A 21907-nucleotide genomic window follows, 5' to 3' on the forward strand; every position below is an offset into this window, starting at 1 on the left:
TTGCATAAGAGATATTCCTGGCTCTGAATTTGCTCATTGCTATTTTTATGTTTTTGTGCATTATTTGTTGCCGTAATCATTAAACAAACAGGTTACTCATCAGTTACTCAGTACTTGAGTAGTTTTTTCACAACATACTTTTTACTTTTACTCAAGTAAATAATTGGGTGACTACTCCTTACTTTTACTTGAGTAATAAATCTCTAAAGTAACAGTACTCTTACTTGAGTACAATTTCTGGCTACTCTACCCACCTCTGCCATCAAGTGCCATCTTGCAAAATTCTTACATTTGTTTATCTCATGTCAATAAAATGTATTGTTGCACAACTTTTACATGTATTTTCATTTATTAATGTTATGATTTTGTTTCTGCCATACTGCTTGTTTATAATTGTTTAGAAGAAACATTACTGCAGATAACAGTGTTTCAGGTACCTTAAGTAGAAATTGAATGTACCGTATTTTTCGGACAATAAGTCGCAGTTTTTTTCGGGGGTGCGACTTATACTCAGGAGCGACTTATGTGTCAAATTATTAACACATTACCGTAAAATATCAAATATTATTTAGCTCATTCACGTAAGAGACTATACGTAAAAGACTTAATTGGATTTATCGATTAGGAGTGACAGATTGTTTAGTAAACGTATAGCATGTTCTATATGTTATAGTTATTTGAATGACTCTTACCATAATATGTTAGGTTAACATAGCAGTTGGTTATTTATGCCTCATATAACGTACACTTATTCAGCCTGTTGTTCACTATTCTTTATTTATTTTAAATTGCCTTTCAAATTTCTATTCTTGGTGTTGGGTTTTATCAAATACATTTCCCCCAAAAATGCGACTTATACTCCAGTGCGACTTATGTTTTTTTTCTTCTTTATTATACATTTTCGGCAGGTGCGACTTATACTCCGGAGCGACTTATAGTCCAAAAAATACGGTACATATGAAAGCAACACAAGCATTATAAACAAGTAATATAAGTAAAATCATAACATTGATAAATGAAAATAGATGTAAAAGTTGTGCAAGAATGCACTTTATGGACATGAGATGAACAAATACATTTTTTTTTTTGCAAGATAGCACCTGATGGCCGTAAGCCGTAACTGCACTTTTTGTCCATATATAATCTATCCATTTATCCATTTTCTACCCTTGTCCCTTTAGAAAACCCTAAATGAACATTTACATACAGGCTGTAAGAATATATGTAATGTAATAACAGGCACATTCATAATAACATGTCATATTTACCTATGTTGGTAATTTTAAGTAGATTACTTTCACAGATGCATCACAATATTTGCTTTTCCCTTCAATCTTGTGAGAGACAAAAAAGATTACTTTGGGACAAATGACAATTCATAACATTATATTTTTGAGCCTAAATAAAAAAAGAGGACAAGGCTCAAGTTTAGAAGCTGTGTGCTAAACAGATCTAGCTCTAGTGAAACACTATAAATATCCCGTAGCAGTATTGCTACAAAAAATAACAAAAAATACAAACTACATCATAAAACAAATCACTTACTGTACAATATCTGCTTTCACTGGAATGCCGACTGATAGAATGTTTACCGTAATCTTTTTCCTCCGCTTTGAACCTGCGCCTTATAAAACGGAGAGGCTAATTTATGCATTTTTCTTTGCTAATGGCCATAATGGTTTGTGTTTGATAGTTTTCATTCAACCCAACCAGAAACCCTGTAAAGGTATGTTTTTGTTTGTGCTATGGCATTATCTTTTGGATGAGTTCGCTCACTGCAGAAGCTGCGAGTTGAAAATGTACTTCCTGTTTTATTGCCTTTAATGGGGAACATTATCACCAAACCTATGCAAGCGTCAATATATACCTTGATGTTGCAGAAAAAAGATAATGTATTTTTTTAACCGATTTCCGAACTCTAAATGGGTGAATTTTGGCAAATTAAACGCCTTTCTGTTTATCGACTCTTTTAGCGATGACGTCAGAACGTGACGTCACTGAGGTAACACACCCGCCATTTTCATTTTCACATTACAAACACCGGGTCTCAGCTCTGTTATTTTCCGTTTTTTCGACTATTTTTCGGAACCTTGGAGACATCATGCCTCGTCGGAGTGTTGTCGGAGGGTGTAACAACACTAACAGGGAGGGATTCAAGTTGCACCACTGGCAAGAAATCTGCCGCCAGACCCCCATTGAATGTGCCAGAGTGTCTTCACATTTGACCGGCGATGCTAAGACAGACATGGCACAGAGATGTATGGATAACCTGCAGATGCATTTGCAACCATTAAGTCAACGAAATCACAAAGGTGAGTTCTGTTGATGTTGTTGACTTATGTGCTAATCAGACATATTTGGTCAAGGCATGACTGCCAGCTAATCGATGCTAACATGCTACGCTAATCGATGCGAACATGCTATTTACGCTAGCTGTATGTACATTTGAAACCAGATACCCACATTTAATGCGAAACAAACACTTACCAATCGACGGATTTAAGTTGCTCCAGTGTCACAAGATGCGAAAGTCCTGATCGTTTGGTCCGCACATTTTACCGGCGATGCTAATAAGGCAGCCATGCTATGGGCCACTTCATTAGGTACACCCACGCTATGGCCGAATAGCGTCAATAGCTATTCGCTCAATAGCTTCAATTTCTTCTTCAATTTCGTTTTCGCTATCTGCCTCCATACTCCGACCATCTGTTTCAATACATGCGTAATCTGTTGAATCGCTTAAGCCGCTGAAATCAGACTCTGAATCCGAGCTAACGTCGCTATATCTTGCTGTGGTAACCGCCATGTTGTTTGTATTGGCAGCCCTGTATGACGTCACAGGGAAAAGGACAGTCGCATCGCAGAGAGCGAAAATCAAGAACTTTAAAGCTTTTTTTTTAGGGATATTCCGGGAGGTGTAAAATTTTGAAAAAAACTTTGAAAAATAAAACAAGCCACTGGGAACTGATTTTTATTGTTTTTAACCCTTTTGAAATTGTGATAATGTTCCCCTTTAACTGAAAGTAAAACCATCCATAGCATTTCTACTCAAAAGGATTCTTCATTCATCCCTCTAAACAACGATTGTAAGTTTTACAATATAACTAAAAGAACTAATGTTAACTAAACCGCCCCATGTGTGATGTCTGTCGGGGTGTTTTCACCCACATTTGTCCATGTTATCGTAAAATAATCAAACTAGTGTTCGCTTTAGCTAATATGCTATGTAGGTATTATTAAATTGCGACGGCATTTTTTTTTTTATTGTTTCACTATTTCCTCAGTAACTTCACCAAATAGTCACTGTGGAGTTATTGATTCTGTTTAGCTGTTTGGAAAGCTAGCATCCGCAGTTAGTGGGTCCATGATAATAACTTCTGTTTTGTTTGATCAGCAGCCGTTTTACTGCCAAGTTACAGACTTGGAAACACTTAAGGTATTTGAATAAACATTTACAAAATATTTCTGTGTTAACACCTCATTTTATGTCTATGTATATGCGGCTTATAGTCCAGTGCAAGTAATATACGGAAATATTTATTTTTCCTCTAAAATTTAGTGGGTGCGTCTTGTATCCATGTTCCTTTCATAGTCCACAAAATACGGTATATCTTCCTGTTTTGATGAAAGAATTCATCATATGACCCCCCACAGGTATATAAAAAAAATAAATGAATTAAATAAGATTCCCGGGTTGGGAAGGAGACCCTGCCCCAAGTGGAGGAGTTCAAGTACCTAGGAGTCTTGTTCACGAGTGAGGGAAGAGTGGATGGTGAGATCGACAGGCGGATCGGTGCGGCGTCTTCAGTAATGCGGACGTTGTATCGATCCGTTGTGGTGAAGAAGGAGCTGAGCCGGAAGGCAAAGCTCTCAATTTACCGGTCGATCTACGTTCCCATCCTCACCTATGGTCATGAGCTTTGGGTCATGACCGAAAGGATAAGATCACGGGTACAAGCGGCCCAAATGAGTTTCCAGGTCTCTCCCTTAGAGATAGGGTGAGAAGCTCTGCCATCCGGGAGGAACTCAAAGTAAAGCCGCTGCTCCTCCACATCGAGAGGAACCAGATGAGGTGGTTCGGGCATCTGGTCAGGATGCCACCCGAACGCCTCCCCATGGAGGTGTTTAGGGCACGTCCAACCGGTAGGAGGCCACGGGGAAGACCCAGGACACGTTGGGAAGACTATGTCTCCCGGCTGGCCTGGGAACGCCTCGGGATCCCCCGGGAAGAGCTAGACGAGGTGGCTGGGGAGAGGGAAGTCTGGGCTTTCCTGCTTAGGCTGCTGCCCCCGCGACCCGACCTCGGATAAGTGGAAGAAGATGGATGGATGGAATTAAATAAGTGGCCGTCATCAAGCATTTTCTCGTCTTTCTCGCCATCTACGGGTTTTTGATTCATTGATTGAAACGTTTATTAGTAGATTGCACAGTACAGTACATATTCCGTACAATTGACCACTAAATGGTAACACCCGAAAAAGTTTTTCAACTTGTTTAAGTCGGGGTCCACGTTAATCAATTCATGGTACAAATATATACTATCAGCATAAAACAGTCATCACACAAATTAATCATCAGAGTAAATACATTGAATTATTTGTAATCCGAGGGGTGAGAAGCGTAGGGGGTTAGGTCAGGTTGCTATCAGCATATTTCAGTCATCAATAAGTTTAACATTTGAGAAATGGAGATTGTAACAGTGTAGGTCTGACTTGGTAGAATATGTACAGCAAGCAGTGAACATTGTGAGCTCAGTAAGCATAAGTATATAGATTTGATTATTTCTAAGTTTAATGTCAAAATTTACCAACTTCTCGGTTTATGGCTACTTTCTTCTACTATCCAGGTGAGAGGCTTGATTTAAAATATAGAGCTAACTTTCACCAGCTCAAAGGAGATGCAGCTGCAGTTCAGTATGTCAAAGCAGCATAAGCGAGTTAGCGTTCTGTGATCACAGCGCCACTAAAAGTAATTGATCTGCTTTAGCGCTTGTAATGGGCGGCATAGCTCGGTTGGTAGAGTGGCCGTGCCAGCAACTTCAGGGTCGCAAGTTCGATTCCCGCTTCCGCCATCCTAGTTACTGCCGTTGTGTCCTTGGGCAAAACACTTTACCAACTTGCTCCCAGTGCCACCCACGCTGGTTTAAATGTAACTTAGATATTGGGTTTCACTATGTAAAGCGCTTTGAGTCACTAGAGAAAAGCGCTTGATTGATTGACTGATTGATTGATAGATACTTTTATTAGTAGATTGCACAGTACAGTACATATTCCGTACAATTGACCACTAAATGGTAACACCCCAATACGTTTTTCAACTCGGGGTCCACGTTAATCAATTCATGGTAAATATAAATATTCATGGCTATATAAATATAATTCACTTAACTAATAACAATATTGCTAATACTTGGTTAAAGGCCTACTGAAAGCCACTACTAGCGACCACACAGTCTGATAGTTTATATATCAATGATGAAATATTAACATTGCAACACATGTCAATACGGCCTTTTTAGTTTACTAAATTGCAATTTTAAATTTCCCGCCAAGTGTCCTGTTGAAAACATCGCGGTATGATGACTTCTCGGGTTGTAGCGGACATTATTTTCCAGCCCGATCCAGGCTATAAGTAGTCTGCTTTAATCGCATAATTACACAGTATTCTGGACATCTGTGTTGCTGAAGCTTTTGCAATTTGTTCAATTAATAATGGAGAAGTCAAAGTAGAAAGATGGAGGTGGGAAGCTTTAGCCTTTAGCCACACAAACACACGGTGTTTCCTTGTTTAAAATTCCCGGAGGTGACGTTTTACTATGGATCAGAGCGGTCAAGCGAACATGGATCCCGACTACATGTCAACCGGCAGTATTCGGTGAGAAAATTGTGGTAAAATCAGCGGAGCTTCTGTCCTGCTGTAGCTTCACAACTTCCCTCAGAGACTGGCGTCAACACACCTCTCCGACTTTAAAGTACTATTTAACTCACTAAAACACTAGCAACACAACAGGCAGATGAGGGATTTCCCAGAATTATCCTAGTAAATGTGTCTAAAACATCTGAATCGCGATCGCCTTTTTTTCCCCCTTTTTTTTCTGGTCCTTCACTCTAAATTTCCTCATCTACGAATCTTTCATCCTCGCTCAAATTAATGGGGAAATTGTCGCTTTCTCGGTCCGAATAGCTCTAGCTGCTGGAGGCTCACATTATAAACACACGCACATCGTCTGCTACTTCCGGTAAAGGAAAGGCTTTTTTATTAGCGACCAAAAGTTGCAAACTTTATCGTCAATGTTCTCTACTAAATCTTTTCAGCAAAAATATGGCAATATCACGAAATGATCAAGTATGACACATAGAATGGACCTGCTATCCCCGTTTAAATAACAACATCTCATTTCAGTAGGCCTTTAATTTTCAGGTCACAAGATGTAAAGAGTGTTGTTGGCGGTTTTTGGATGTTTTGTTAGGGGGCTTTATGGGTACAATAGAGAAGTGTTTTTCAAATTTTTTTTGAGGCGAAGCACATTAAGAAAACCAGAGGCACATCACCAGCAGAAGACATTAAAAAATGAAACTCCACCAGGTCGTCGTGCATTATTTTGAGGTTTGTTGGTGTTTTCCTGTGTGTAGTGCTTTAGTTCTTGTCTTGCGCTGTTATTTTTGTGGCTCTTCCTGTTTTGTTGGTGTTTTCCTCTAGCAGTTTCATGTCTTTCTTTGAGCGCTATTCCGCGCACCTGCTTTGTGTTAGCAAGTAAGGTTATTTACTACGGCTGCGAATCTTTGTGTGTCCCAGGATTTGATTCAATATCGGTTCTTGGGGTCGCGATTCGATTATATATCGATTTTTTTGATTCAACACAAATCTCTATTCAAAAACAAATTTTTCCCGATTTAAAAGGATTCTGTATTCATTCAATACATAGATTTCAGCAGGATCTACCCCAGTCTGCTGACATGCTAGCAGAGTAGTAGATTTTTTTTAAAAGCTTTTATAATTGTAAAGGACAATGTTTTATCAACTGATTGCAATAATGTACATTTGTTTTAACTATTAAACGGACCAAAAATATGACTTATTTTATCTTGGTGAAAACATTGGACACAGTGTGTTGTCAAGCTTATGAGATGCGATGCAAGTGTAAGCCACTGTGACACTATTGTTCTTTTATTTAAATTTTTACAAATGTTTAATGATAATGTCAATGAGGGATTAATACTGTTGTTGATAATATTCGTTTTTGTTTTACTACTTTTGGTTTGTTCTGTGTCGTGCTTCTGTCTCCTCTCACTTGCTCTGTTTATTGCAGTTCTGAGTGTTGCTGGGTCAGGTTTGGTTTTGGAATTGGATTGCATTGTTATGGTATTGCTGTGTATTGTTTTGTTGGATTGATTTAAAAAAAAAAAAAAAAAAAATCATTTTTTTCCCCACACCCCTACTATTTACGTTGTTGCTATCCTTCTTTGTGTGGACATTGTTGATTGTCATGTCATGAACGGATGTACTTTGTGGACGCCGTAAGTTTTTGCTGTCGTCCAGCATTCTGTTTCTGTTTACTTTGTAGCCAGTTCAGTTTTACTTGTTTTGCATAGCCATCGTCTTTTCTTTTTGTTCATTTTTGGTTTAGGCATTACATACCTATTTAGCTGGACTGCACACTGCCTCCCGCAGTGGTCTGCATATTGGGACCACAACAAACCATCCTTGTCTCACATGACACGTTTCGACTTTTACAACGCAATTAACTACCTGCTGCCGCCTACTGACATGGAGTGTAACGTGGTTACCCTGCCGAAATTTTACACAGCACAGACACTAAACAAAAGCACATTATTTGCAAATTATAATTATTGTTTTTGGACCAATTAGGTGAAGTTGCATAATTTCCCACGGCACACCAGACAATATCTCACGGCACACTGGTGCAGTGGTTGAAAAACGATGAAACAGAGTACCGGTACTCCTATTATCTGCATTGGTAGCCACCTGGTGTTTGTGTATTAAAAATGAGAATGCAGAAAAAAAGAAAAACATGTGGTTTACCACCCCAAAAAAGTTCAGTTGCCTTTTAAAAGAGTATCATAAAGTGCATGAGACTCCGTGTCTATGTCGGGACTTTATACTGACAATATCAAATCCAAGCACTTGTTGCCGGTGCCGAGTTTGCATTTATTTAGCATTGACAGCTTTTTTCCAGTATGGTTGCTACCGTTTATGTCAGCACGGGTGCCATAAGCGGACCAAGTTTTCTGGTTCCCATTCGTACTTGGTAAGTTCAACTGTATTTGTAGTGTGTCCCTGTTGCCAACTAACCTGTGGGCCCGCTCAGGACCAGTGAGGGCTATTCGCTGACCTCCGTGACGCCGGGGTGGCTCCAGCTGGGACATCGGGGCAGTCAACTTGAACTTGGACACCTGCTGCTGCCACTCATCGTCAAAAGACTGTGCTTCGGCTGCGGGAAAAGGCCATAATTAGAAAAAGGTCGGACTGGTGTTTTTTTTAACCATGAGGCCCGAGCCCATTTTTGGGGCGCAAGCGCCTCCTAGAGGACCGCTAAAAGATATAACTCAGCTCTGGGTACTCAGTTGTAATGCAATTTCCCCCCACTTGTGGCAGTAATACATCCATCCATGCATTTTTCTACCGCTTATTCCCTTTGGGGTCGCTGGAGCCTATCTCAGCTACAATCTGGCGGAAGGCGGGGTACACCCTGGACAAGTCGCCACCTCATCACAGGGCAAACACAGATAGACAGACAACATTCACACACTAGGGCCAATTTAGTGTTGCCAATCAACCTATCCTCAGGTGCATGTCTTTGAGGTGGGTGGAAGCCGGAGTACCTCTTCTCCACACAAAGGAGCCCGGGATTGAACCCAGGACTACTCGGAAATTCACATTGTGAGGCAGACGCACTAACCCCTGTTTCACCGTGCTGCCCCAGTAGTGACAATATCAAACTGAAAAAGTATGGAGCTAAAGTCATTGAGATGTTTCTTAAGCGCAAAAATTATGACTTAAGTGGTAAAGCTGTATATTCATTTGCATTTCAAATTGTTTTGGGTTTAGTTAAGAAATATAGAATTAATTTAGTTTATTATATTTTTTGTCCTGCCTAGCTTCTCAGGCAAATCATATATTTGATGTAGATGCCCATATCGGCTGTTCAGATTTACTTTACAAAAGAGAAGTAAGTGTAGGATACTTCTCATTACCTTTTTTGTATTTGACTTTATTAAATGTATTTATATTATCATTTGGTGCAGCCGGGCTGGAGCAGGAGGGGATAGAAAGAGAAAAAAAGGAAGACAGAAGGGGAAATAGTGGGGATGAGAGGGCGATAAGAGAGATAAAAACAAAAACAGCAAACACAACAACAATAGAGCTACATCAGCAAATAGGATATGTACAAATAAGATGCTAGAAGTGATAGCAAAGAAGCAGTTAGCGAAATATAGAAATGACAACGAGCATTTTTACACTACAAATGGAGCATGACGAATACCAATACAAATAGCGCAATTGATAATGATTAATATCAATAATTTACCTCTATTACAAACAATACAGTTGTTCAAATGCAACAATACATAAGTGTAATAACTAGAGATACAAAAGAAAGCAGAAAAATAGAGGGGAAGAAAGAGAAGCCAGCTATGTTAACCTTGTAGATTGTTATAGTAACTATAGGTTGCTTTGTCAGTGTGCCATGTGTTACCCAGTTTCCTCTAGGGTAACGTTATTTTTTGTTTGATGAAACGTGATTATATATGTACATATGTACAGAATGTGTATATGTATGTTTGTACAGTGAATGTATATGTACAGTATGTGTATATGTATGTTTGTACAGTGAATGTATATGTACAGAATGTGTATATGTATGTTTGTGCAGGGAATGTATATGTACAGTATGTGTATATGTATGTTTGTACAGTGAATGTATATGTACAGTATGTGTATATGTATGTTTGTACAGTGAATGTATATGTACAGTATGTGTATATGTATGTTTGTACAGTGAATGTATATGTACAGAATGTGTATATGTATGTTTGTGCAGGGAATGTATATGTACAGTATGTGTATATGTATGTTTGTACAGTGAATGTATATGTACAGTATGTGTATATGTATGTTTGTACAGTGAATGTATATGTACAGTGTGTGTATATGTATGTTTGTACAGTGAATGTATATGTACAGAATGTGTATATGTATGTTTGTGCAGGGAATGTATATGTACAGTATGTGTATATGTATGTTTGTACAGTGAATGTATATGTACAGTATGTGTATATGTATGTTTGTACAGTGAATGTATATGTACAATATGTGTATATGTATGTTTGTACAGTGAATGTATATGTACAGTATGTGTATATGTATGTTTGTACAGTGAATGTATATGTACAGTATGCGTATATGTATGTTTGTACAGTGAATGTATATGTACAATGTGTATATGTATGTTTGTACAGTGAATGTATATGTACAATATGTGTATATGTATGTTTGTACAGTGAATGTATATGTACAGTATGTGTATATGTATGTTTGTACAGTGAATGTATATGTACAGTATGTGTGTATGTATGTTTGTGCAGTGAATGTATATGTACAGTATGTGTGTATGTATGTTTGTACAGTGAATGTATATGTACAGTATGTGTGTATGTATGTTTGTACAGTGAATGTATATGTACAGTATGTGTATATGTATGTTTGTACAGTGAATGTATATGTACAGTATGCGTATATGTATGTTTGTACAGTGAATGTATATGTACAATGTGTATATGTATGTTTGTACAGTGAATGTATATGTACAATATGTGTATATGTATGTTTGTACAGTGAATGTATATGTACAATGTGTATATGTATGTTTGTACAGTGAATGTATATGTACAATATGTGTATATGTATGTTTGTACAGTGAATGTATATGTACAGTATGTGTATATGTATGTTTGTACAGTGAATGTATATGTACAGTATGTGTATATGTATGTTTGTACAGTGAATGTATATGTACAGTATGTGTATATGTATGTTTGTACAGTGAATGTATATGTACAATGTGTATATGTATGTTTGTACAGTGAATGTATATGTACAGTATGTGTATATGTATGTTTGTACAGTGAATGTATATGTACAGTATGTGTATATGTATGTTTGTAGAGTGAATGTATATGTACAGTATGTGTATGTGCATGTTTGCACAGTAGATTGTTTTTTAGCACAACATAATTGTATGTAAACATATTTTTGCTTAGTTATTTATTAGTCCCTTCTTATGCAGCATATTTGTTTTAGTTTTTTTTATTTGGCTTGACCTAAGGCCAAGTTTTATCTGTTAAATAGTATTTGCGACAAACACGGTTTAATATCATTTGACAAGGCTGTAAACTGTAAGTGCCATATTTTTTGGAGTATAAGTTGCACCTGCCGAAAATGCATAATAATGAAGGAAAAAACATATATAAGTCGCACTGGAGTATAAGTCGCATTTTTGGGGGAAATGTATTTGATAAAATCTAACACCAAGAATAGACATTTGAAAGGCAATTTAAAATAAATAAAGAATAGTGAACAACAGACTGAATAAGTGTACATTATATGAGGCATAAATAACCAACTGAGAAGGTGCCTGCTATGTTAACCTAACATATTATGGTAAGAGTCATTCAAATAACTATAACATATAGAACATGCTATATGTTTACCAAACAATCTGTCACTCCTAATTGCTAAATCCCATGAAATCTTATACAGCTAGTCTCTTACGTGAATGAGCTAAATAATATTATTTGATATTTTACGGTAATGTGTTAATAATTTCACACATAAGTCGCTCCTGAGTACAAGTCGCACCCCTGGCCAAACTATGAAAAAAACTGCGACTCAAAGTCCGAAAAATACGGTAGGTTAGCTATAATTATACGATTAAAATCAAGAGTAAGATTTCTTATTTAATCAGTGTTAATATTCGAGAAGACCCCAGGCCCATCTGTAGTGGAGAAGTTGGGCCCCAAGGTCGGAAACGTTAAGAACCTCTAGGTTAGACTATTATTTCCAAAACATGTTGGATGTCATCAGAAACAACTCAAAGCAGTGATCACTTTACACACATTCGTCCAAATTCTGGAAATCCTGTAGGAACTCCTTCTCTCCAGTTTTTTGGTTAACTTTCTTCTCGACCACATGACCTCTGTCTTGAATGTGGTGACCAATGGACATCTTCTGCATCCCACTTTCAGAGTCTTTCAGTGCCCGCACAGTCTCTTTAACCTGCACATTGAAACAGTTTATTCTCACTAGTCACACTTGCCTAAAATAATGACACCCTTTATTCTAAATCAGGGGTGCCCATTACGTCGATCGCGAGCTACCAGTCGACCGCGGGGGGTGTGTCAGTCGATCTCCAGCCAGGCTTTTAAAAAAAATAGACCTAAAAATTTGTGATCATCCATCTTCACCAAGACGTCACTTAAATGACATTCACGGTACCGGAGGGTCTTGTGAGATGACGCTGGCTGCTGCAAGATCATTATTATGAAAATATGACCGAGAGGAAGGCGAGAAACACTTTTTATTTCAACAGACTCTCGCGCCGTACCTTCCGTCAAAACTCTAAAGGCCGACTGCACATTTCCTATCTTCACAATAAAAGCCCTGCTTCATGCTGCCTGCGCTAACTAAATACAGAGTCTCGGAAAACTGGCGTGCACAAGCGATCCCTCAGAAAGCTGGCGTGCACATCACTTGTGCACGCCAGCTTTCCGAGACTCTTATTTTGTTAGCGCAGGCAGCATGAAGCAGGGCTTTTATTGTGAAGATAGGAAATGTGCAGTCGGCCTTTAGAGTTTTGACGGAAGGGACGGCGCGAAAGTCTGTTGAAATAAAAAGTGTTTCTCACCTTCCTCTCTGTCATTTTTTCATAATAATGAACTGGCAGCAGCCAGCGTCATCTCACAAGACCCTCGGGTGCCGTGAATGTCAATCAAGCAAGCTACGGAATTTGCCGCCAATGTTTTTCTTGTAAAGTGTATGGAAGCTGGATAAATTAGATGCCAAAAACCAACCACTTTCATGTGGTATTGTACAGAAAGGACAACTTTTTTTTCTCCTCCATTTGAAAATGTGGGCGTTATCATCATTACTGTCTGATTCCAATCAATGCAAGTCATCAGAATCAGGTAATACACCAACTTATATTCTTGTCTTTGTGAAAGAAAGACATCTATATGTGTTACACATGCTTGTATTATCATTAAACACATTTAACTTGTTTACAAAAATGTCTCTTTCATAAATAAATAAATATAAATGATATATATAAATGAGGTAGATCCCCTCGAGTTGGTCAATTGAAAAGTAGCTCGCCTGCAGAAAAAGTGTGGGCACCCCTGTTCTAAATTATTCCTTAAAAAAGATGGGAATGTCTAGTTTTGAGGTAATGCAGTTGGTTTAGTACACACCGAGTGTTGTTTTTAATAGCTAGGCTAATTTAGCTACATGAGAGGGTCAGCATGTTCTCCTGTTGATGCACTTACACCTCCTGGGGCATGACGTGTTGACGATGATGCCTGGAAGACCTTCGGAGGCTCATTTCCAACCTTAGAATATGTCATGACTGATGAGGAGCTGAATGTGTGGGTGTTGGAGTCTGCGGACATGTTCCCCTGCAACAACAACAACACAAGCACACCTGTTTCTACTTTCACTGCTTCGCTTTTTCTCAGCCTACCCAAGAGATCTCACAGGGGTTAGTGGTGTGAACTCACAGGGATTTTCTGCGAACTGTCCATCGTAGTCCTCATGTGGCCCATCATGTTTTCAAACATGCCGAACGGGTTCATCATCATGTCCTGCATAAAGACACAATGAACAGCTGAATGGTCGGCTCGGAGACCACCTGGTCACAAGGCATTAGCAGCTCGTGAACAACTTTATTATGTGCGTGGATACAAACATACACGTGCTGCTACTGAATCAGGACACTTGTATGCCCTACAGTCCAGACAAACCAAGGTGAAATCACTATTAGCCTAGTTCAGTGGTTCTCAAACTTTTTCGCCAAATATCGCCTCAGAAAAAACGTTCGCTCTCCATGTGCCACCATAATGATCAACAGTAAGATACAGTAGCATAGTAGGGCAACATATTCATTAAAAACAACACTGGGGTTTTATTTAACAAATGTATTTAAAGGCCTACTGAAACCCACTACTACCCACCATGCAGTCTGATAGTTTATATATCAATGATGAAATATTAACATTGCAACACATGCCAATACGGCCGCTTTAGTTTACTAAATTACAATTTTAAATCTCCCGGAAGTTTCATCTTCGAAACGTCGTGTAATAATGACGTACACGCAAGATGTCGCAGGGTTTCAGGAAGTATGAGCGCTACGCACACACACAGCTAAAAGTCGTCTGCTTTAACGGCATAATTACACAGTATTTTGGAGATCTGTGTTGCCGAATCTTTTGCAATTTGTTCAATTAATAATGGAGAAGTCACAGTACAAAGATGGAGTTGGGAAGCTTTAGCCACACAAAAACACGGTGATTACTTGTTTAAAATTCCCGGAGGTGAAAATTTACTATGGATCACAGCACGGTCAAGCAGACATGAATCCAGACCAAATGTCAAGCAGCAGGTTTCGGTGATAAAATTGTGGTTAAAAAGTCCCTTATTACTGGATATCAGCGGAGCTTCCGTCCTGCTGCAGCTTTGTGACTTCCCTCAGAGACACTGCGCGTCAACACACCAGTGGACACACTTCTCCGACTATCAGGTACTATTAAACTCACTAAAACACTAGCAACACAATAGAAAGATAAGGGATTTCCCAGAATTATCCTAGTAAATGTGTCTAAAAACATCTGAATCCTTCCCAATGTAAAGGCTTATTTTTTTCTTTTTCTAGTCCGTCGCTATCAATATCCTTAAACACGAATCTTTCATCCTCGCTCAAATTAATGGGGAAATTGTCGTTTTCTCGGTCCGAATAGCTCTTTTTGTTGGAGGCTCCCATTAAAATCAATGTAAATATATGAGGAGCCATCAACATGTGACGTCATCGTCTGCGACTTCAGGTAAAGGCAGGGCTTTTCTCCAGTTGCGAACTTTATCGTGGATGTTCTCTACTAAATCCTTTCAGCAAAAATATGGCAATATCGCGAAATGATCAAGTATGACAAATAGAATGGACCTGCTATCCCCGTTTAAAAAAGAAAATCTCATTTCAGTAGGCCTTTAATATGTTCGGCCAATGTAACATTACGCACAGTTTGAACAGTCACACTGTTTGAATTAGGGCTGGGCGATATGGGCTTTTTATTAATATCTCGATATTTTTAGGCCATGTCACGATACACGATATATATTTTGCCTTAGCCTTGAATGAACACATATAATCACAGCAGTATGATGATTCTATGTGTCTACATTAAAACATTCTTGTTCATACTGCAATAATATGTGCTCATTTTAAACTTTCATGCAGAGAGAGAAATCACAACTAAGTCAATTGACTAAAACTGTATTTTTTAAACAGTTATTAAGCAGTGGCACAAACATTCATGTCATTTCAAAACAAAGTGCAAGATTGTCAGAGACATTTTAAAACAAGCTGTTAGTGCACTTTTGTGCATGATGTCACTAAGATGACATATCAAAACAACATTAAAAGTGCACTTTTTGTACAGAACGCCACTATAATAGTTTAAAAGAAATAAAGTGCACTTTTGTGCATGATGTCACAAGATATTTCAATAAGTGTGGGGACGGCGTGACTAAGTTGGGAGAGTGGCCGTGCCAGCAATCTGAGGGTTACTGGTTCAATCCCCACCTTCTACCATCCTTGTCACGTCCGTTGTGTCCTTGGGCAAGACACTTCACCCTTGCTCCTGATGGGACCTGGTTAGCGCCTTGCATGGCAGCTCCCGCCATCGGTGTATGAATGTGTGAATGTGGAAATACTGACAAAAGCGCTTTGGGCTCCTTAAAAAGGGGTAGAATAGCGCTATACAAGTACAACCTTTTACCATTTATTTTACCATTTAAATAGAAATGAGCTGCATAATAGGAAACCAAATAGTGTATGTCCTTCGCTATGTGGTAGGTTCCTGCGGACGTTATCTCCTTTGGTTGTTTTTTTTCATATGGTGTTGATCTGGAAATGATTGCTTCGGCATTTTGTGGGTGTGGCAACGAACAGAGATGTTGACATGCGGAGATTCAAGCACTCATTCTCTAGCGGGTGATTTTTCAAATGATGCTACATTAGCGGTGGTGCTACTTTTTGTAGCAACGCTTTTGCCGCATAATTGTTCAACAGCTTCCCGCTTGAAGCCAAACCACCGCCAGACGATGGACCCCATGCTGTTTTTCTTGGGAATTTGCACCTTCTTTCTCCTGTATTACCACCCGCACCGCACCTTTAACATCACAGCTAACGCTACCTCTCTGCTCCGCGGGTGCGTGTGACATTGCACACATGGCGTATGTAAGAAGGTGCGCTTGTTTTAAGTCTCTGTGAGAAGGAGAGATAAGAAAGAGAGCAGAGAGCATGCAGTGTAATGCCCGCAGCTAAAAGCAACTGCGTGAGAACGTATACTCTAATATCAAAACATAGTCATTTTCTATATCGCACGGAGACAAACTCGCAATATATGGAGTATATCGATATATCGCCCAGCCTTAGTTTGAATATAGGAAACTAAAACATTATATAATCAAATGATTCTTTGGAGTACCACTAGTTGGAGGTTGTGTACCACAGTGTGAGAATCACTGGCCTTAACCACTTGACTTAATGCCCAAGTTACTGCTTAGTTGTGTGTTTATTTAACACTAATGTCTTACGCTTTTGACCATGTCTTTGCAAGTCAAAAAAAAAAGAAAATACAGTGGTACTTCGGTTTTCGTATGCCCCCCTTTCCACGTGATTCATACATTTTAAATGATCTCTTTTTAAAGAAAAAAAAATGGCTACATAATTTAAAAATACCAATACCACAGTAGTATTGGTTACTAGAATAGACCAAACCAATCAAAGCGAGCTATTCAGTGTTGTGGCCACTAATTGGCTCAGCCTCAAGCCAGTATTACTATATTGCTGATTCTCAAACACTAGTATGTGTTGGCACTAGTGGTCCGCAGACCAAATAATCACCTTATTAAAGTACAGTGTTTTATTTTCTTATATTCATCAAACACAGTGTTACGGTTAAAACTGTGCAATGTTACAGTGGCCCAAAAATATTAAATACACTTGTAAAATAAAACATATGCGTTGTTCTTATAGAATACTTAGACCTACTACGCAACTGTATTGTATTGTTTGTCATTATGGTGTGATACAAATTTGAGAACCACTGCTCTATTAGCTTGAAAAAATGTGAAGGTGACTAAAAGGTGTTGTTTCATGTCTAGACGGCTCTGAAAACGTACTTAGAAAGGTAGTAAACCGTTTTTTTTAATGCTCTAGCTATGAAAATATTAGATTAATATATAATAGGATAGGATAGTCTATCCACAATCATGAAAATGTGGACATAAAGTAAAAAATAATGTAACTCACGAAAAAAAGATGGAAATATTGAAGTACATAAAGGACAACACATATTAAAAAGAGCACAGAGCTGATGCAACCAGCTGCCACATCAACATACAGCTATTAAAAAAAACTGAAAGGAAAACTACTTTATAATTTATTGCGGTCATGGCTGGGACCAATTAACAGCCATTATCGAGGGACAATTGTCGTCTGTCTGTCTGCAAATCTATTCATGGAATCGGGTTTACAAACAGAGAATCCCACACGTTGTTGGCTCTGTGCTTTTTTTTTTTTTATTGAGTATAACTGCAAAAACAAAAAGCCAAAGAAGGTGATAAAGGTGAGAAACACTCAATTCAAGGAAGAATTTAGTAAGGTGGTGCCCATGTGATTTTGCTCTCCTCTTCCCTACTCCCTCTCTGCTCATCTTTGCCAACAAGAATCTTCAAACTGTGTCATATTCTGAGAAACTTTTGTTTTGTCTTGTTTTAATGCCATGCTTTGAAAATGTGTTCACATTGGTCATGTTTCACCACATGCAGACACACAGTTGCTTCGTCTGCACTAAACACTTAAGTTTAGTTTACTAGCTTTCCGTTGCTTTTTTGTTCCACTGAACTTGATATTATTGGATTGCAAATACTATATGATTTGAAGTCAGAATATGGCTTTGACACACACAAAAAAAATATCCCCGTCCTGGAATGATGGGGCGGCATAGCTCGGTTGGTAGAGTGGCCGTGCCAGCAACTTGAGAGTTGCAGGTTCGATTCCCGCTTGTGCCATCCTAGTTAATGCCGTTGTGTCCTTGGGCAAGACACTTTACCCACCTGCTCCCAGTGCCACCCACACTGGTTTAAATGTAACTTAGATATTGGGTTTCACTATGTAAAGCGCTTTGAGTCACTTGAGAAAAGCGCTATATAAATATAATTCACACTAATTCACACATGTCATTGTAATGGCTTACAATTCATAATAATGTGGGGCAGTTATGACAAAACAAGTACTTGTGTGAGTGTATTTCCAGAAATAGGGGGGAAAAAAACGGAGCACTTTAAAGAATATGCAGTTATTAAAGAAATAATCGCTGGTGTTAGAGCAGTGGTTCTCAACCTTTTTTCAGTGATGCACCCCTGTGAACATTTTTTTAATTCAAGTACAAAGCATTTTTGGCTGAAAAAACGAGATGAAGCAAAATACAGCACTATGTCATCAGTTTCTGATTTATTCAATTGTATAACAGTGCAAAATACTGCTCATTTGTAGTGGTCTTTCTTGAACTATTTTGAAAAAAAGATTTAAAAATAACTAAAGACTTGTTGAAGAATAAACAAGTGATTCAATTATAAATAAAGATTTCTACACATAGAAGTAATCACCAACTTAAAGTGCCCTCTTTTGGGATTGTAATAGAGATCCATCTGGATTCATGAAATTAAAAGCCTACTGAAATGAGATTTTCTTATTCAAACGGGGATAGCAGGTCCATTCTATGTGTCATACTTGATCATTTCGCGATATTGCCATATTTTTGCTGAAAAGATTTCGTAGAGAACATCAGCGATAAAGTTGGCAAGTTTTGGTTGCTAATAAAAAAGCCTTGCCTTTACCAGAAGTAGCAGACAATGTGCGAATGACGTCACGGGTTGTAGGGCTCCTCACATCTGAACATTGTTTACAATCATGGCCACAAGCAGCTAGAGATATTCGGACCGAGAAAGCGACAATTTCCCCATAAATTTCAGCGAGGATAAAATACTCGTGGATGAGGAAATTTAGACTGAAGGACTAAAAAAAAAAAAAAAAAAAAAAAATAAAAAAGGCGATTGCAGTGGGAGCGATTTAGATGTTATTAGACACATTTACTAGGATAATTATGGAAAATCCCTTATCTGCCTATTGTTTTGCTAGTGTTTTAGTGAGATTATATAGTACCTGAAAGTCGGAGGGGTGTGGCCACGGGTGTGTTGACCGCCAGTGTCTCTGAGGGAAGTCACGCAGCGGCAACAGGACGGAAGCTCCGCTGATGTCTCCGGCAAAAGCAGAATTATTACCACAATTTTCTCACCGAAAACTGCCGGTTGACATGTGGTCGGGAACCATTTTCGCTTGACCGCTCTGATCCATACTAAAGCTTCACCTTCGGGAATTTTAAACAAGGAAACACCGGCTGTGTTTGTGTGGCTAAAGGCTAAAATCTTCCCACCTCCATCTTTCTACTTTGACATCTCCATTATTAATTGAACAAATTGCAAAAGATTCAGCAACACAGATGTCCAGAATGCTGTGTAATTATGCGATTAAAGCAGACTACTCATAGCTTGGATCGGGCTGGAAAATAATGTCCGCTACAACCCGAGACGTCAAACGCACGCGTCGTCATACGAGTCATCATTCCGCGACGTTTTTCAACACGACACTTCGCGGGAAATTTAAAATTGCAATTTAGTAAACTAAAAAGGCCATTTTGGCATGTGTTGCAATGTTAATATTTCATCATTGATATATAAACTATCAGACTGCGTGGTCGCTAGTAGTGGCTTTCATTCAGTAGGCCTTTAATTCTAAACATTTCCTCACAAAAAATAAATCTTTAACATCAATATTTATGGAACATGTCCACAAAAAAATCTAGCTGTCAACACTGACTATTACATTGTTGCATTTCTTTTCACAGTTTATGAACTTACATTCATATTTTGTTGAAGTATTATACAACAAATATATTTATAAAGGATTTTTGAATTGTTGCTATTTTTAGAATGTTTTAAAAAAAATCTCACGTACCCTTTGGCATTACTTCAGGTACCCCCATTTGAGAACCACTGTGTTAAAAGGATGCATCTGACAAGTGAGGATTACTGACCGTGTTGCCAATACTGCAAAAGGGCAGCAATGAGCGACTGAGGTCCTGAATGGTAAAAGAGTATCAAAACATTTTTAAAAATGCACCACTGTAGGAGGCTTTATCTGGGACAGAAGTGGTGTTTATGACTCTGCATGCTAGCATCAATCACCGTGTGTGTGTTGAATGACTTGTGTTCCATGTGTAATTGGGTCGCATTGCCAGAGATTAGCATGGGCTTTAACACTGAAACCGAGCTTCATTTTGGTAAGGCTGCTGCCCAAGAGTCCAAGGCTGCTTGCTCAGCTCTTTTTTCCAAAAGGTCAAGCTGATGTAAATACAACCCTCCTGGCCACTATCTACCAGGCCAATTTTATCTCCTACTTATGGCATCTATTGGACAAATAAATGCCTGTTCCATTTGTGAACGGATTATATTTAGACCTTTGAGGGGAGAAGATAAGGAACTGGTCGTTAAGGGTTGAGGTGTTTCTAATATTTTGGCCCTCTTGGTATTTTGTTGCCCACCACTGCAATCCACAAACTAATCAGATTATTACATGAATATATATTTATATTTATTGACTTTCTTCCGGGACGAAGCATGCGGACTGAAAAGCCGACCATGTGACGGTACATTTATAAACAAGCCTTTGAAAGGTGATATGAAGCAGTGAGAAGTGGAAGGTAGACCGCTCGCTTATTCCACCCCCCTCTGGGAATCTGATGTGTTACAAACTAAAACAAACCCTCAAGAGTATTATGTGACCGTGGGTTGGAAGTATGCTTTTCTTTTAGAACTGTGCCTGTCTAAATATGTATTTTAGAGGATCACATAGCTGTGATAGGGGAGCGAGAGAGATGTCTGTCATCCGAGCGTTGCTAAGGCACATTGGGACAAACATGCACTTATAACAGGAAGACAAGAGGGTGCAGAGCATTAAAAATAATGCCTGAAATCAGAGGCGTCCAAATTGTGGCCCGTGGCACATTCTACAAATGCTATTAAATGTCTACTGAAATGAGATTTTCTTATCTCCGGGTTGGGGAGGAGACCCTGCCCCAAGTGGAGGAGTTCAAGTACCTAGGAGTCTTGTTCACGGGTGAGGGAAGAGTGGATCGTGAGATCCACAGGCGGATCGGTGCGGCGTCTTCAGTAATGCGGACGTTGTACCGATCCGTTGTGGTGAAGAAGGAGCTGAGCCGGAAGGCAAAGCTCTCAATTTACCGGTCGATCTACGTTCCCATCCTCACCTATGGTCATGAGCTTTGGGTCATGACCGAAAGGATAAGATCACGGGTACAAGCGGCCCAAATGAGTTTCTAGGTCTCTCCCTTAGAGATAGGGTGAGAAGCTCTGCCATCCGGAAGGAACTCAAAGTAAAGCCGCTGCTCCTCCACATGGAGAGGAGCCAGATGAGGTGGTTCGGGCATCTGGTCAGGATGCCACCCGAACGCCTCCCTAGGGAGGTGTTTAG

General features: G+C 39.0%; 1 protein-coding gene across 1 annotated transcript in view; it reads right to left on the reverse strand.

The window, feature by feature from the left end:
- The window catches only part of mlf1 (myeloid leukemia factor 1), a 51672-nt gene that overhangs the window by 5391 nt on the left and 24374 nt on the right, over nucleotides 1-21907 (reverse strand). The window contains exons 3-6 of the mRNA XM_061878552.1: nucleotides 13794-13877; nucleotides 13563-13691; nucleotides 12138-12297; nucleotides 8314-8452 (exon numbers count right to left, since the gene is read on the reverse strand). Of these exons, the coding sequence (XP_061734536.1) occupies nucleotides 8314-8452; nucleotides 12138-12297; nucleotides 13563-13691; nucleotides 13794-13877 (512 nt within the window). The remainder of the gene's footprint in view (nucleotides 1-8313; nucleotides 8453-12137; nucleotides 12298-13562; nucleotides 13692-13793; nucleotides 13878-21907) is intronic.

This window comes from Nerophis ophidion, linkage group LG18 (assembly GCF_033978795.1).
Source record: "Nerophis ophidion isolate RoL-2023_Sa linkage group LG18, RoL_Noph_v1.0, whole genome shotgun sequence".
Taxonomy (NCBI): domain Eukaryota; kingdom Metazoa; phylum Chordata; class Actinopteri; order Syngnathiformes; family Syngnathidae; genus Nerophis; species Nerophis ophidion.